The 16487-nt window shown below is 45.5% G+C and overlaps 1 protein-coding gene across 2 annotated transcripts in view; it reads right to left on the bottom strand.

The window, feature by feature from the left end:
• HIRA (histone cell cycle regulator) overlaps window positions 1-16487 on the bottom strand; it is a gene marked incomplete at its 5' end in the record, with an annotated part of 63317 nt that overhangs the window by 33266 nt on the left and 13564 nt on the right. For both annotated transcript variants that reach the window (XM_081114129.1, XM_081114128.1), the window contains 7 exons: window positions 1265-1432; window positions 3541-3701; window positions 4910-5005; window positions 10824-10918; window positions 12251-12341; window positions 13562-13672; window positions 15462-15524. In XM_081114129.1, the coding sequence (XP_080970255.1) occupies window positions 1265-1432; window positions 3541-3701; window positions 4910-5005; window positions 10824-10918; window positions 12251-12341; window positions 13562-13672; window positions 15462-15524 (785 nt within the window). The remainder of the gene's footprint in view (window positions 1-1264; window positions 1433-3540; window positions 3702-4909; window positions 5006-10823; window positions 10919-12250; window positions 12342-13561; window positions 13673-15461; window positions 15525-16487) is intronic.

Consider the following 16487-nt stretch of genomic DNA (forward strand, 5'->3'; position numbering starts at 1 on the left):
AATACTGTCTTACAAAGACTGATGAGCCCTGCTTTGACCTCACAAACAGGGATGATGGCTATGTCAGGCTAAGTGTAACCAGGACATCATTTTTTGGAAAGGTTAGAAGCACACACTGAGGTCCTTGCTGCTTTCCTGAACTGAAAAGGATTGGGAGCTCTAGACTCAGAGTTGAAATCTACTAAGCCAGGAAAACTGAAAGGGAAGGGTATGCCAGGTGGTCCAGAAGGGTTCTAATTCCAGAGGGCAGGCAAGAATGGCCAGGGGTGCACAGAGACTGGAGAACATGGAACCCAGAGGCATGTATTCTGGGCTTGAGTTTTCACAACCATCTCACACAGTTGCTCCATGAGGTTCACTTGAGAGTCATGTGGAAGCAATATGCTAACTACGAAGCAGTGACTTTCAAACATTTTAGCAACATGGTCCTAGTTTCAAACAAGATCTTTCATGGACTCCAATACAAAAATATTAAAGAAGTGATATTTTATTTGTATAAATTTAAGTCACACTATACGGTACATATTATCACTTTAAACAATGGGAAGAAGGAACCCTTTTTTCATAAATAAAAAAACTGAGATCAGGGGCATGGATGATCCTTCACATCTATCAGCCTTCGCCCATCAATCTATTGACTTAGTTGTGGAACCCAGTGTTGAGGAAATTCTGGTCCTCACAGTGTTTGCCTTGGGCACTCTCAAGACACTCTTCAATGAAAGTCATCCAAAAGCATAAAAAGAGTGTTATTCTCTGAAGCCTGAGAGAATAACAGTAGCTCACATCTTCTGGCACTCTTCCCCCCTCCACATCAAAACTGGGCAGACAGCTCCAGAATCAGACAAGGACTCCAGTGATCCAAAGCACAGCCTTGAAGCTACAGTGGCCACTGGTGGAGCCCCGGGATAAACGCACAGGCTCGATGGATGCACAAACTGCACCTGTGTCCTCCAGAGCCTGGTGGGTGGGGCACTTGTCAGGACCATGCGGGAGCACCCACCAGCAGACCCGAATGTGTAAAGAGGCTAGTGCAGAGCTAGTGTTACTAATCAAAGACTGATTTTGGTGATATTCATCATGTAAAGTTTGCCAATAAACACATGAGTACGTACTCTGTTTTTTAAATTGAATTTTTAAACACTGAAACGTAAGTATTTAAAGTGAAACAAGAACATGACATGTGCTGAATCTCGGCCTTGGTGACCCAGCCTTGGTGAGCACGGCACTGCGCAGGCTCTGAGGGGACCACTCTGAGCACACTCACCACGACAGTCACAGCTTTCCGGTGTCCGACAAAGTCCATGTTGGTCTTCCAGCCCTCCCGCTCGATGATCTGGGCGGTGGGGCCGGAGTTGTTCATGGCATGGGCAGACACCAGGTAATGTCCATCAGGTGACCAGCTGAGCCGCAACACATGGGTTGTCCCTCCACACTGAAAGAAACATCTGTGCTTAAAAGGAAATCAAGGCCAACCTTGTGACCAAAACTGGACTCAAGAATAAACTTGAGAATTGATTACAGGACAGTGAGGCCCAGGCTGCTGGCGATTCGCGCCCACCTGCCCGCCTGGCTGCATCACCCCCATCTGGCAGACCCCACCCCAAAAGGTGACCAGGTGGTGGTGTTCTCTTTTTAAGTAAGATGTGGAACAATGGTCTTACTTTCTCCTGTTGACCTAGATTGGACTACGAAGAAGCAAGGAAGCCAGAATGGGAACCATAGTTTCAAAAAAAAAATTCTAAGATACCAAATTCAGTTTATAAATAAAACATATCGCCGAAACCGGTTTGGCTCAGTGGATAGAGCGTCGGCTTGCGGACTGAAAGGTCCCAGGTTCGATTCCGGTCAAGGGCATGTGCCTGGGTTGCGGGCACATCCCCAGTAGGAGATGTGCAGGAGGCAGCTGATCGATGTTTCTCTCTCATCGATGTTTCTAACTCTCTATCTCTCTCCCTTCCTCTCTATAAAAAATCAATAAAATATATTTAAAAAAAACAAAAACAAAAACATATTAATACCAAAAACTAATCTACACTAATAAAAGAAAAAGATGCAAATTGACTGTACCTTCATGACACCACCAGCCAATCAGGAGTGAGTACGCAAATCAACCCAACAAAAGATGGCGGGTTAATTTGCATGCGCAGGCGCCCAGTAGCGGGGGGTGGGGCAGGACAATGTAGGCATTCCACACTGCCCCAGCTGCTCCGGGCCTTTGGGCAGCATGGGAAGGCGGAAAGGCGCTCCAGTCAGAGCGAAGGCAGTGCCGGCAGCCAGGGGAAGGAAGGCCCATTCTTGCACGAATCTTCGTGCGTCGGGCCTCTAGTAATAATAATAATAAATTTGAACTCTGATTTGTAAATGTTTGATGGTGGAGCCTGTACCCAAGCTTCTGGCTACACAGACAGCTGTAACTCCAGCCTCTCCAGATGACATAACTAAAAAGACTGTCAGATGAGAGTTGGAGCCATGGCATACTCCACTCCCACAGGAGCTGAGCACAGCACAGTGGGGTAGGCCCTAAGGGGATTCTGTAGGATGGACAACTCTCTTCTAAAAAAAATTTAGTAATTCTTTTTAAAAAAAAATATATATTTGATTGATTTTTCACAGAGAGTAAGGGAGAGGGATAGAGAGTTAGAAACATCGATGAGAAAGGAACATTGATCAGCTGCCTCCTGCACACCTCCCACTGGGGATGTGCCCACAACCAAGGTACATGCCCTTGGCCAGAATCGAACCTGGGACCTTTCAGTCCGCAGGCCGACGCTCCATCCACTGAGCCAAACCGGCTAGGGCAAATTTAGTAATTCTTTATTGTTGAAAGTATTACATATGCCCCCCTTTCCCCTAATGACCGCCTCTAACCCCCCACCCCAGGCCTTCAGCACCCTATTGTCTGTGCCCATGGGTTATGCATATATGCTTACAAGGTCTTTGCTTGATTACCTCCCACCCACCCACCCTCCTCTGCCCTTCCTCTGAGAGTCCACTTGGATGGACAACTCTTTTAACCACCAACTCTGTATGGGCCAAATCTAGCTGGCCACTGACCCCTTTTTTCCTGCTCAGCACCTTTTAATTACACTCCATGAGCTCTGTTAAGTCAGCTGGCCTGCAGTGGAAGTCAGTGAGCAAAGCCACAGCAGTCAGGAAAAATACAAGAGAGAACCACCTCCATCCCCTTGTCCTCCCATACATCCCATGGACAGTGCAATATAAATGTCACATGGTGAAAAATAGTTCCATCCATGTCTGTGGCAGCCAGCTGTACGGCACAAGGTTGTGGGGTATCTCCTTAGCTTTAAAACTTTTAAATTCTATTCACTCCAAAGGTGGACATTTGATAACATCTGAGAAATGAAAGATTTTTATCATCTGACTCTTAGGGCCAAAGTGTCCACCCTCTCCGAGAACCTTGACCAGTCTGCTCAGGCCACCGAATTCTGATTCACCCACAAAGCCCCCACCCCAGCCAGCTCCTCTGTGCACGGAGGCCAGGAAGGGTGCTGGGCTGAGCTCTCTAGGCTGTCTCATTACCTCATCAAAAGGCTTGGTGATGCTGGTCTCCAACTGCCAGTCCAGCGTCCTCCACACCTTCAGGCTGCGGTCATCAGCTTGAGAGGCAATATATTTACCAACAGGGTCCCAAGTCAACCCCTTTACCAAGCCAGAATGACCTCTCAGAGTAGCTAGAATTTCTGTGAAGAAAAATAAGAGATTGGAAAGGTGTTACCTAGAGGACAACGATGACTCTATATAGAAACATGAACTACAATCCATGGGCTATGGAATGGCAAACCAAGAGAAGGAACTTCAGGAGTGCAGCTTGGCCAACCCCGCTCCTGTGCACAAGCAGAAGAGCCCCTAATCTAATTTCCACGAAGGCAAAACCCACCTGAACACTGCACCAAGGAGGCGGGCATCATGATCACCCTTCACTCACAACTAACACTTGTGGGTTGGGCTGCATATGCCCCTGGAGGGGCAGGCAATCAGGGGCCTCGGCTTGGGCCAGAGCCATATTCTGCCCCTTTATCTTGTCTGTAGTTGGCGGTATTGCCTTTCTAGATAGAAGCCCACGCTCACCTGGGTCGTCACATTGGCATTTCTGATGTGAACCTTCCTGGCAGCACAGGGGACTGGGCACTGCACTGAGTCCCCTGTAAGTCAGTACTGAGGACAGTGTGTGAGATAGTACCTCCTAGAAATCCTCCCCTAAATGTTACCCCAGCTCTAAATCTGCCACTTGGTGGCCAGGTTGAGTGTCACCACACATACTGGTGGTTTATAGGGAGAAAATGACTTGGATTAAGTCCATGGACGATGCTTTTCAGCCCATGAGGAAACCATATCCAGATATGAAGCAGGAACATAAGCAATATCTTACTAGGTATAAACTGCAGGTTATGCCATCTGTCATGACTTCAAACACATTAATATGAAAAATTAATCTTTTGCAAAACTGGATTTGCTAGCCTGCATCTGCTCAAGGGTGTCACAGAGGAGGTGGCAACTGAGCTAAGGCCAGAGCCCAGTGGTGGAACTGCTACCCTTGAAGGCATATGTGTGGAGGAGATGCTGGGGTGCACATGAAGGCACAGCATGGGTGGGAGTGTCAGGGCAAGCTGAGCACGGTCCCAAATGCCAGTTGTCAATGTACAACCCTCTTGATTTGTGGCACATCCATGTTAGCACTCAGTTACTATTTTTCTTTAACATAAACCTCTAAACAAACATAACTGATGAAGAAAAATATCTGAGTATCTGACAAGACACATGAATCCCTGCCCACTGTGAGACACATGCTGCCCCCAGCCAAAAGAGAGCCATCCTGCTCCAGACACCAACAGACAGCACAGATGATGGCAACCCATTCCTGCCGCCACCCAGCCAGAGGAGCCCAGACCTGGGAACTTCACTGCATTCCAGATGACGACAGTGTTATCCACGCTGCACGAAGCCAGCCAGGCGTCATGAGGAGACCATGCTACGTCCATCACATCTGGAAGACAGAGGGCTGACGGTGAGTCTCTTACCTGGAGCGCAGACTCGGCAAGGGGCCAAAGCAGTGCCACCCATTTGCCAGCTGGTGTCATGTTTGAGGAGACTCGACCTAGGACCATCATAAGTAGACTCTCTTTGTAACCATTTTGAAAAACTTCCCCACGAATGATCGTCAATTGGTCATAAATTTTGAAGGATCTAACTGATTCCTCGCTACCCCTTTCATACATGAGGCAACTAGGGGCACGGCTGAAAGCATGGCGTCTTGTGGCACTGCACCCACGTATTAAAACCACGGCTCTGATACCTATCGGGCCTGTGGCCTGGGGCTCGCTCCTCAACCCTGCTAAGCTTGCTTCCCCCATCCTCACTGGGCCTATCTCACACAGCCCTTTGAGCACTGCAGGCTCTACACTTAGTAGAGTGCTTGACACACAGTCAGGGCTTAATAGCTGCTGACTGAATGAGAGAAAAGCCACCTCCAGACCCTTTTCCTCATTAATCAGCTCTCATCGCCAACATCCTGACAGGAATACCCCTTCCCTATGGAGCCCCCAAACGCAACCAATCATGCTCATTTCTTAGTGACTCAGTTTTCACATCTGTAGAATGAGGATTTAAAATAGCACCTATGTGAAATACATGCATGCGTACATACATACATACATAAGCAAGCAACTATCCTTAGAGGGTTGCTGTGAGGATTAAATGTGAGAAACTGCTGTAGGAAGGCATCAGGCACACTCCAAAGCATCTATATAAATGAACGTGATGGTGACGATGCCCATCTCACATGCAGGTGTGACGGGCACGGTCTTACTGATTGATCTACTCTCATTGCCTGATGCAGCGCTAAGCGTACAGAAGAATAGCTGGTGAGATGAAGAGAAACACAGCAGCAAGTTATTAGCTTTCGAGTCCTTTCCTCATAGGATTTTTAAAAAGAGGTGTAAGCAAAATATTCAAAATTTCTATTGTATTTTTTTTCTAGTTAAAAAATCTTCAGTGACAGCTGGATGAATTTTCCACATTGTACTAACATTCCCATTTCACGCTGCATGCACTGGTATGCTGTTGGAACATTCTAACAGTGTATGTGATCTTCAGGGGTTATTTTGATTTGTTCTGCATTCTATGTCGTTGAGAGTATTCGCTACCATAAACAGACCTAATTTAACAATGAACTTTGACTGGGTTCCAGTTTTTCATATTAATGAGCATGTGGGTATGCCACTCTCCACATCCTGGATCGTTTGAGCCCATTACCCCAAAGTGGGAATCTGGGAAGAAAACTGAACATTTTCCTAAGCCTGGAGTCTCTTAACTCTGCAGACTGCTTTTCAAAGACCTCTATGACTTCACAGTTCTATAAGCAGAAGGTCCATTTCAAGACTCCCCTAATAACTTGAGGATTATGATCTTTTCCCTTTTAACTCGTTATATTTTAAATTTACTTTGACTAGTAGTGAAATTGAAGGTTTTTCACATGTTTGTCTAGAGTTGTCTTATCCTTAGATGACACTGCTCCTGTTTTTGACGAGCTCTCCTGTACAGTGGTCTAACAAATACAAGGACCGAGAACCTCCTCTAGGAGCTGAGTCCAGGAGGGCAGACATGTGAACCCCAGAATTTCACCGTGGTGCCTAAGTCCTAGAGCAGAGAAGTGGTTAGCTGGGAATCCAGAAAGGAGACGTGATTTTCTTTGCAATTTCCATGGACTATTTCTAAAAAATGTATTTTTAGGGATTTCAGAGAGGGAGAGGGAGATAGAAAAATCAACGAGAATCATTGATCGGCTGTCTCCTGCATGCCCCCTACTGGGGATTGAGCCTGCAACTCAGGCATGTGCCCTGACCGGGAATCGAACCATGACCTCCTGATTCATAGGTCGACACTCAACCACTGAGCCACACCAGCTGGGCTACATGGACTATTGATACTATAGGCATTAGCTGCAAATTCTATCAGTTTGCCTTCCTATACTGTAGAAGATTCACGTAGCAAACTGTTATTCTTCTTTGAGACATCCTTTACTGCCTGTTAACCTTGAAAAACATTCCTTCTGCTAGAGGTTTGATACATATTCAATTGTTTTTCTTCTGTTTGTTATTTAGAATGTTTCTCTTTAATATCTGAAGTTTATTTTGGTGTATGCTGTATTTAGTGAGCTCTAAATTACTTTCCCCTCACCCAGGAACTGCTAATGGTTACTCTATCCCAATGGGGAATAATTCTTTCTATTAGGTACACTGTAGCCTACTTCAATGTTGTTAGTTTTAACCAGAAACTCACTCTGTGACAGTGTAGCTTCCACAACTTTAATTATTTCTTTCAGATGCCCTTTCGAGTCTCTGCTGAGGTCTGCAATCCAGGACCCTTCGGGGGATATAGGAGAGCTGGTTTCAGCCTGAACCCTGCAGGCCAGGCCAAGGGACCCCACTGGTGCATGAATCTGTGCACAGGGCCTCTAGTATGCATATAAGATCTTTGGTTAATCTCTTCCTACCCTCCCCTTTCTCCCCTCCCCTCTGAGATTCATCAGTCTGTTCCATGTTTCCATGCCTGTGGTTTCCGCTCCTGCGTTGAGCATCTGCCCCCTGCTGGTCAGTGCGCATCATAGCTACCAGTTGGACGGCCAAATGGTTGGCAGGTCACTTAGGCTTTTATATATACAGATATTCTAATAGGCTATTACTAGTGAAAGATAAGTAATTACAAGTTTTCTTATATGAGACCAATTCAATAACTCATTTTTATTAGCCCCAAGTGTTTTTCAAGGCTTTATGAGTTCTAAGAGCTTTCTTCCTTTGGGTTTTCTTGATATACAATACCATGCTCATATCGTTTCATTTTTGTCTTATTTCCAGTATGTTTATCTCCTTCTCATTTGCTTCATTGTGTTGCAGAAATTCCAAAGTAACAAATTAAATGATAGCACCCATCCTTGTCTTTTCTCAATATAAATGGGAACAAGGCTCAATTGTGAACTGTAATACTTTCCATTGGTTAGAAAAAGACAGATGATTTTATCATGTTAAGGAAATAACTTTCTATGGCCATTTTTTAAAAAGCATTTTTATTAGGAAATGATGCTGAGTTATCTGTCTTTCAGAATACCTCATCAGATGACTCCGTGCTTTTTCTCATTTAACCTCCTAGTATGCTGAATTATATTAACAGATTTCCTTTACACAAGTCTTCCATTATAAATCATATTTAGTCAAAATGAATTAGTTTTCAAATGTTATGAACTTGTGAGTATTCCCCTTCTGACTTTTCTTTTTTTTTTTTTAATATATTTTATTGATTTTTTACAGAGAGGAAGGGAGAGAGAGAGTTAGAAACATTGATGAGAGAGAAACATCGATCAGCTGCCTCCTGCACATCTCCTACTGGGGATGTGCCCGCAACCCAGGTACATGCCCTTGACCGGAATCAAACCTGGGACCCTTCAGTCCGCAAGCCGATGCTCTATCCACTGAGCCAAACCGGTTTCGGCCCCTTCTGACTTTTCTATCTTCATTCATATTTGTCTATGCTTTTGTTTCGCTGTTATTTTTATTACATTTGGAAACAGGGTTAGAGTTTCCAGAATAACTATTTCTATGTTTCAGAGTCATTATTCTTAAAAGCTTAAAACAATGCATTAAAAATAATTTAGGACCAGGAATCATTTCTGAAGGTAGCTTCCAACTTCTTCATCGGTTACTACTTTGTTCAGTTTTTCCTAACCTTATGATATTAATTTTGAAAACATTTATTTTCTAGAAAATTATATCTATTTTAGTATTTTGTTTCGTTTTTAAAATTTTATACTATATTAACATTACATTTTGCACTCTTTGATGCTATTCTTCCTCTAGGTTAATTGTTTTTTGTTTTTTTAATCCTTACCCAAGAAGGATATGTTCTATAACTTTTTTTTTTTTTTTTGAGAGAGAGAGAGAGAGAGAGAGAGAGAGAGAGAGAGAGAGAGATCAATGTGAGAGAGAAACATTGATCAGTTGTCTCCTGTACACACCTCAACCGGGGAACGAACCCGCAACGTAGGCATGTGCCCTGACCAGGAATCAAAACCGCAACCTTTTGGTGTATGAGATTGATGTTTCAACTAATTGAGTCACCCAGCCAGGGCTAGGTTAAATGTTTTTTAAGACCTCTTACTTCTAATTTCACCTAGGTTTTCTTTTCTACCCGCGATTAAATACGCCAAGTGTATGTTTTTCACACTTAGACCCAGAGCTTTCTATTCATTTATTTCTTTTTCACTATTTTTTTCTTCTTAAATGGTTCTACCCATACCTACTATCAGGACCACTGATTAAGAAGTGGCAGGTACCCCTGTTGAAGGTGGGCAATCCTACCTGCCTGGTAAAGGAGAACCCTGGGGTACTGGGCCAGGAGAGAAGTCAAGGTTATGGCTCAGCCTGAGTCTCAGCTTAGGAGCCCCATAAAAGCCTGAGGCCCCACTACATGCTTGAACACCCTCATAGCCATATGTGCCAAAGTTCCAGAAACCCATTTAGATTCCACTGTGAGCAGCAAGAGTAAGTTATAGATTTTTACTATTATCAACAATAACAAAATGCTACTGCCAGCTTTCACAAATTTAGACTCAATCTGGTGACCAAGAAGTGGGTTTGTTCACCTTCAAAGTGTCTGCAGAGTATTTGCCGAGCATACACTGCCAATGGGTTATAGCTGATGCTTTCCAAGCCTCTCACTCCTGCCCCATGTTCCCCCAGAGCTCCAGGCTCAATGTCTCTTGACATTCGCTCCCCAGCTCCCTCAAACTTAGCCTACCCAACAATGAACTGGTGTCCATCCCCCTAAGCCTATTGTTCTTATGATTTCAGTAGAGTACAACCACTGGCTATTCATGCACCCAGCTAGGGCTCTACTTCATCACTCCCCTTGCTCTATCCTAAGAATTTCCCAAATAGTCTCTTCCTCTCTGTTCCCATTATCATAGGCCTATGTCAGGCCCTTAAAGTTTTCATCCGAACCACTGATACAACCTTCTTTCCCCACAGCTGTCAGAATGATTTCCCTCTTGGCTTCAAAGCTTTTAATGACTCCCTGCCTCTTCCACAACAAAGGGCATCCTCATTAAAAGGTCCCTGCGCACTCGGCTAGCCCCACTCCGTGCTGCTTCCTGCCTTGTATATAAAGATCCAGCAGTAGTGAAGTGCTGCCTACTCATTCACAGCAAACCTCTCACTTCTGCTGTCCTCCCTGCCTGGGAAACCCTCCAGGATATTCCTGGGCTAGACCACAGGCTTTCTGAGGTAAGACTAAGTGATATTTGCTCTGGCATCCCTCGTGCCTAACAAAGTGTACACCACATGGTTTTAGACTGCTATTGACTGACTGACCTTCCTCCTCTCCAGTTCAAATTGGCACAATGTGTCTTTCCATTCTAAATCTATTTACAACACTTTGCAAACATGCTCAGGGTCAAGTAAAAAACTTCATTGGGCCCCTGTATTCTAGTTTCTGTGGAATAAATAAAGTGCGCTTACGGACTTAGTGATCCACTGATGAAGGTAGTGACTCAGTTCACCAGGATAAACAGCAGAACGTGGGGAGTTCTACATTAAAAATATAAACATATACCCCATGAGGGCAGGAGTGGGGGCACTGAATGCAGCTGGAGGCAGGCAGTGGGGACGATGACTGCACAGACCTTGAGGGACAGGCAGGGTATGACCGATGGTGATGGGGAGGGGTGACCCAGACACAGAGCTGCTGAAGGTACTGCTGCTGGTCTCAGTCAGCTGCTGGGGCCGCCCAACCCAACAGGCAGCCCCACTCACCGCCTGAGTGACTCCGGAGGATGGAGACACATCGCCACTGCTCCACGTTGGCAAGCTTACCACTGGAGCCGAAGACAGTGCTGGGGCCGATGTACCTGTGTGAAAGAGGAATCAGAAAGGCACTCCAGGGAGGCTCTGGCACTGCACAGAGATGCTCACTGCAGCATGGCGTATCATGGCAGACAGAACAAAGCAGAAACAGACAATGGCTGGAAAGCACTGAATTGTTGAACAGCAGGAGCTGATTGGTAAATTATTTGCACTTGATGAAATACTACACAATTATCTACTAGGCTTGTGGTAAAAGACTATCCACTGCATGGGAAAATGTTCACAATATAAAATTAAGTGAAAGAAGCAGGTCACAGGACAGCATATACAATATATCACTACGTAATGAAAAAATTACATGTACGCATGGAAATGGATCAGGACACACATAAATAACACCAAAATATCAACCATAGCTTTCTTTAGGTGGTGGGATTATCATATTTTTCTTTTATATTTTTTTAGTTTTCCAAATTATATACTTAATATTATTTATGTTGGTTAAAGTAGCAGAATCAACAGTTTTTAAGCCCTCTTATAAAGAATTGAAGGCCTCAGCCTTAACACCTGAGGCAGAGAAAGCACTCGAATCATAGGTTCTAGCTCCTGGCACTCAAGCAGTCACGTGGGCTCCCATGGAGGTGGTGCCTATACCACTGACATGCCTCTGTTGACAGCCTTCGCTCCTGTAGAATTCTTCACAAACTCACAGAAAGACCTTGCTGGGGCAGCTGGGTGGGACAGTGTGCCTCTGTTCTCAAAGCCACGGCCATAGGGCCACTCTGGCTGAGCAGTGGATAGGTCTGAGTCCCCAGCTTGACTGGCCCCAGTCACCTGGGGAGCCAGTTATGGAAGAGTCCCAGGACCCCCCCTGAGAGAAGCTGCCTGGTGTAAAGAAGAAGAGTTTTCTAGGTGATGGTTAGCTCACTATTGGTGCAAAGAAAGGGCTTTCAAGTGGGGACTCCTTAGAGGTCAGGGTTGAGCCAGACAGAAAATGAGGTGAATGGCTAAGAGGGCAGGCTCTGGACCCCCCCCCCCCCAGATTCCATCAGATCACCCTGACTTTTAACCACATTGCATGTTGGGAAATCTCATTTGAAGAACAAAACAAAGGAAGCCACCAATGTCAGCATTGGAAGGGATTCGCCCTTAACCTTGTTGCCTGGCAAGGGACAGTTGAGCAGGTCACTAGGGAGGTTGGTGGCCTTCTGACTCCCTGGTCAGGCCCCAACTGCTCCTGGCCTGTGTGTACTTCCTGTTTCTTATGAAGTTGGGACTCTGGGAACGTCAGTGCCAGGGTAAAGAAAGTGACTGTGATAAAGACCAGCAAAGAAGCTTCTAAAAATAAAATGTGAAGAAAGGAAAATGATGCTTACGTAGCCCGCTTCCACACCATAATCAGTTTGTCATCTCCCCCAGAAGCTAAATACATCCCACTGTTTGACCACCGCACACAGTTCACACATGCTGGGAAGAAAAAAAAATAGGGTGATGAAAATCCAATAGTCATTTGTTTAAGCAGAGTTTGGCAAGATGCAAAAGGTTTATAAAGTCTAATCTATCTAATCTATTCAAGGCATCTACTGTGTGAGAGCCCTAGAAAAACAATTCAGTTCAAGCACTAATCTACTTGTGCTATAACAAAAAATGACCAGAATAGAGCCTGGAGGGTGAAAGCCTACATAACCTGAGAAGTGTTAGTGCTGGATGAAGTAGTCAGTAGGAGGAGGCTCACTGCCATGAAAACTGGTAAATACCTAAATCTCATTATTTAAAAAGGGCTGTCTAATGATGAGATGTATTTCTGAAGAGGGATAACTCTTGACCGGAAGACATGTGCTAAATAGGCCAAGATGCCTTCTCCAGAGCTTTCAGGGAGCAGCTTGGGTAAAACATAAAACTCTGACTTCTTTCCACCTGTCAGCAATTAAATTCGGATTTTTCCAAACTCATCAGCACTGCAGGTTGATTGATCCTGCACTCATAAACTGAGACCAACAGAAATCCCTCTTGGATCCTGTTGTGCTGCAGCCTCTGGGAGCACTCACAGCTCAACCTTTGGGAGCCCAGCAATATGAGGGACACTATCCAAGTTGTGGCCCACACCAGGCTGTGAGTGACTTGCGCTCCAAGTTGGAGGACGCCAAGAGACATGTTGGGAGAGCAAGAACATAATAGAGCAAAGGCAGGGGATGTAACCGTTATTGGAGCATTTCAGGGGAAACAGCCAAGTACAGTCACCCTGATGCTCAGGGGCGGGAAACTAAGGCACTAATGCAGGAAAGAAAATCACATACTGTCCAGCAACCAAAAGGGTCCTGGTAGAGGGTCTCTGAATGACACATTGGCAATCTGAGACATTTTGTGAGTTGTCTTTTACACACCCTTCCCAGAACCCTACTGCTTCCAGGTTGCTGGCCCCAAAGCCCCATGGAATCAGGCAGTAACGACTCATGAGCAGGAAATCACCAGAGGTACCTGCAGACTGTCCAAAGATGGTTCTGTGGGCGGGCCGAGTCTTCTGCCGAATAACTCACCCAGGTGTGCAGCCAACATCTGTGCCTTCAGACAGCAGGCCGAGGGGAGTTACCGCCGCACGGGGCCTTATCTTTCTAATTACAAACACATGTGCTAACCTTGGGCACTCTGCCAACACGAAAAGCCTGCAAAGGGCCACTCTGTAATACCTAAGTGATTGTCCATCTGGCAAAGCATCTTGGGAATATTTTCATCCTTCTCGTCATCCTCCTGGAGGACTGGAGACATATTCCAGATCACAACCTTCCCAGAATCCTGTCCTGGAACGAAGGGGCAGAAATAACTCAATGCACAAGGAGTAGACTATTAACTATGAGACATAGTCCTCACTTAGCTTTCATAAATCGTAACTAACTAGATTGGGGGAGACTGAATTTGAATTATGAATGTAAGTTACAGGAAAGATTAAGAAAAACAAGTGCTGATAGGGACTCAAAAAGTGTGGATTTAGTACTATGCAGAGGCCAACCTGACTTTATGAAAAGAACTCTAGACCAGAATCAAATGAGGACCAAGTTCTGGTCTGGCCTCTAACACGGATCCACCAGATGCCCCCTAGAAGGTCCTCATTCCTGCCCAGTAACCAAAAGGGTCCTGGTAGAGGGCCTCCAAGTGACACAGGGGCCATCTGAGACATTTCATAAGTTGTCTTTTACACCCTTCCCCCAAACCCTACTGCTTCCAGGCCGCTGGCCCCATCTGTAAATGAAGAGGCTGGAAAAGCCTAGGCCCCAGCACCCTTTCAGGTCTCTGCATGGGCTTCTCTCCCTTTTCAGGTGCTGTCTGCAGTCCATGGCTGTTCTCACATGGGTGCTTTAAGACCCCGGTCTGAAATGTGCCTTAAACACTAGAAAAGGTCCTCATTATCTCACCGGCTCTTTGCCATCAACAGATGAGAGATCAACCAAAAGAGGGCATTTCGGGTGCCTATGGTCATAGACTGATGTAGTATTGGGCTAAAAAATATATCTATGCATTTCAGTAATGATTTCTCTAAGATTTCCATTACTGGTAACTAACAAAATCCAGCCCCTCATTTAACTTTCTGTTATAAAGGGGCCGATGCTCTATCCGCCGAGCCAAACCAGCTAGGGTGTAAACATATTTTTAAATCAGCTCTTCTAGAGTGTAGTATGCCGAGTAGGTCAGGAAGGTGTGCATCTTCTTGTGGATGAGGAGAAAACTCTGTCACCCCAGCTAGGTCCACTGGTCCTAGGTGACGCCTGTGGGCACCTCTCGGGTGCAGCCGGCAGCACGCTGGAAGGAGATCAAGGCTTCCCTGTAAGCCCCAGCAGCAGGAAGTCTTCAGGCAACCTGCTCTGCAACACTTGCAGACCTGGACCTCCCAGGGGCACTCTCCAGTCCTGGCCAGGGAGGCCTCAGCCAGAGGGAGACCATGCTCTGTAGTGGAGCTTCCGGGGGACTGGGCTCTGTGGGAATGCTACTTTGTGTGACCATATATACATCTTGGTGTCCTGGCCTCAAAAGTGACTTTGCCTTTCCAGAGTTGTTACTGCAATATTGCAGCAGGCACTGGGTAAAACACACCGACAATACCATGGATCATCTTTTCAAATGGTGTGCACATTTGTACTTGCGCTCTAACCCACTTGACTTGCTTTGAGCCTGGAGAATGGGCCTGATAACTACATGACTGACTCCAGAGGTTAACCATCTCCTCCCCCTTTACAGATGAGAAAACACTGCCAGAACCAAGATGAGGACCAAGAGCCCTTGCCTCTGGGGCTGGAGCTTTGTCCAGGAGACTACCTGCCACTTTTCACGCTCAATAAGCTTGGGCTCGGACATGCAAATTGATTCTAATATCAACCCAATAAACAGAAATTAGAAAGGTAAACCTGCTACCGAAATATCTATACAGAGCACACTCTAGTGCCAAAAACGGATTTTGATGTGACTTGTTCAGACTTAAACTGAGTCACATCTATACTGAAACCAGCAAATATTCTTTCTATAGCTCAATGGGTGACCAGGAGAAGCAGAGCTAGGCGCAGGGCTGTGAGCATTCCTGTTATTCCATGAACATACCTTGTCCTCCAGTTGCGAACTTGGTCCCGTCAGGGTGAATATCAACTGAAAATATTGGCTTGCCTGGAAACAAAGAAAAAACACACACAACATCGCCTTGGCTTCTATTCACTTAAGAATAGCAACAGACTCAAACTTTTAAAATATTGGTTATTCAAACAATATCCCTAATTACTGATCCTAGGAAAAATACTAGTAATATACTATCATGTACACTCACCTGACAGTGAGGGCGGAGTGATATAAGTTTTAAAGTATAAACTGCTGGAACACTGTCCAAGTGACATTAACTAGATGAAAGTATAAAAGTGGGACTAAGCAATCCATCCCTAGAATGACTGAGCCCATAGGTCACCTCAGCATTTACACAGAGGTATACTGGATAAGAGCTTGACACCTTCCGAGGATACATGTTTGTAAAGGCTATTCATGACAACAGCTCTGAGTCACAGGGGCTACTAGGATATACTAGTACATCCAGCCATCTCCCCATCCCATGGATCAGCCTGGACACGGGATACATGCCCTGGCTTTTCTGCTGACTGAGAGCTGGGTAGGGCCAGTGGTTGTCTGCAACACACTGCTTCCCTCATCATGCTTCTGCTTCCAAAAAGCTTCACCCCGATACATTTGTACTGCATCAATGTCCACGGAGAGTTGGCCTTCTCGGCATCTCTTTTTGCTGATCCTCCTTCCATGGTATGTGCCCGATGTCCAAATAGCTGTTCACTGGTGAGTGGTAGCTCAGTAATATTTGTTCAGTGACAAATTTAGATGGTGCGACAATGGATTGAGCACGAGCAATTGCTGTTGCCAAAGAGTCTCTTAATCAAGGATGCTCTATCGCTGTCACCCAAGGAAAGGTGGTATGGGCACTAGGACAAGAGTTACCGGCTCTAGAACTACAAGGTAGCAAGTGTGGGCAGTGGTTGCTTAAGAGCTGAAAGTCTTGCCAGGGCTCACATCCATGTGTGGAAATCAAAAGGCAATGCCAGCACTAGTCCTGGTGGCACCCGCTTCCCTCAC

This window comes from Myotis nattereri, assembly GCF_964212035.1.
Source record: "Myotis nattereri genome assembly, chromosome: 19".
Lineage (NCBI taxonomy): Eukaryota > Metazoa > Chordata > Mammalia > Chiroptera > Vespertilionidae > Myotis > Myotis nattereri.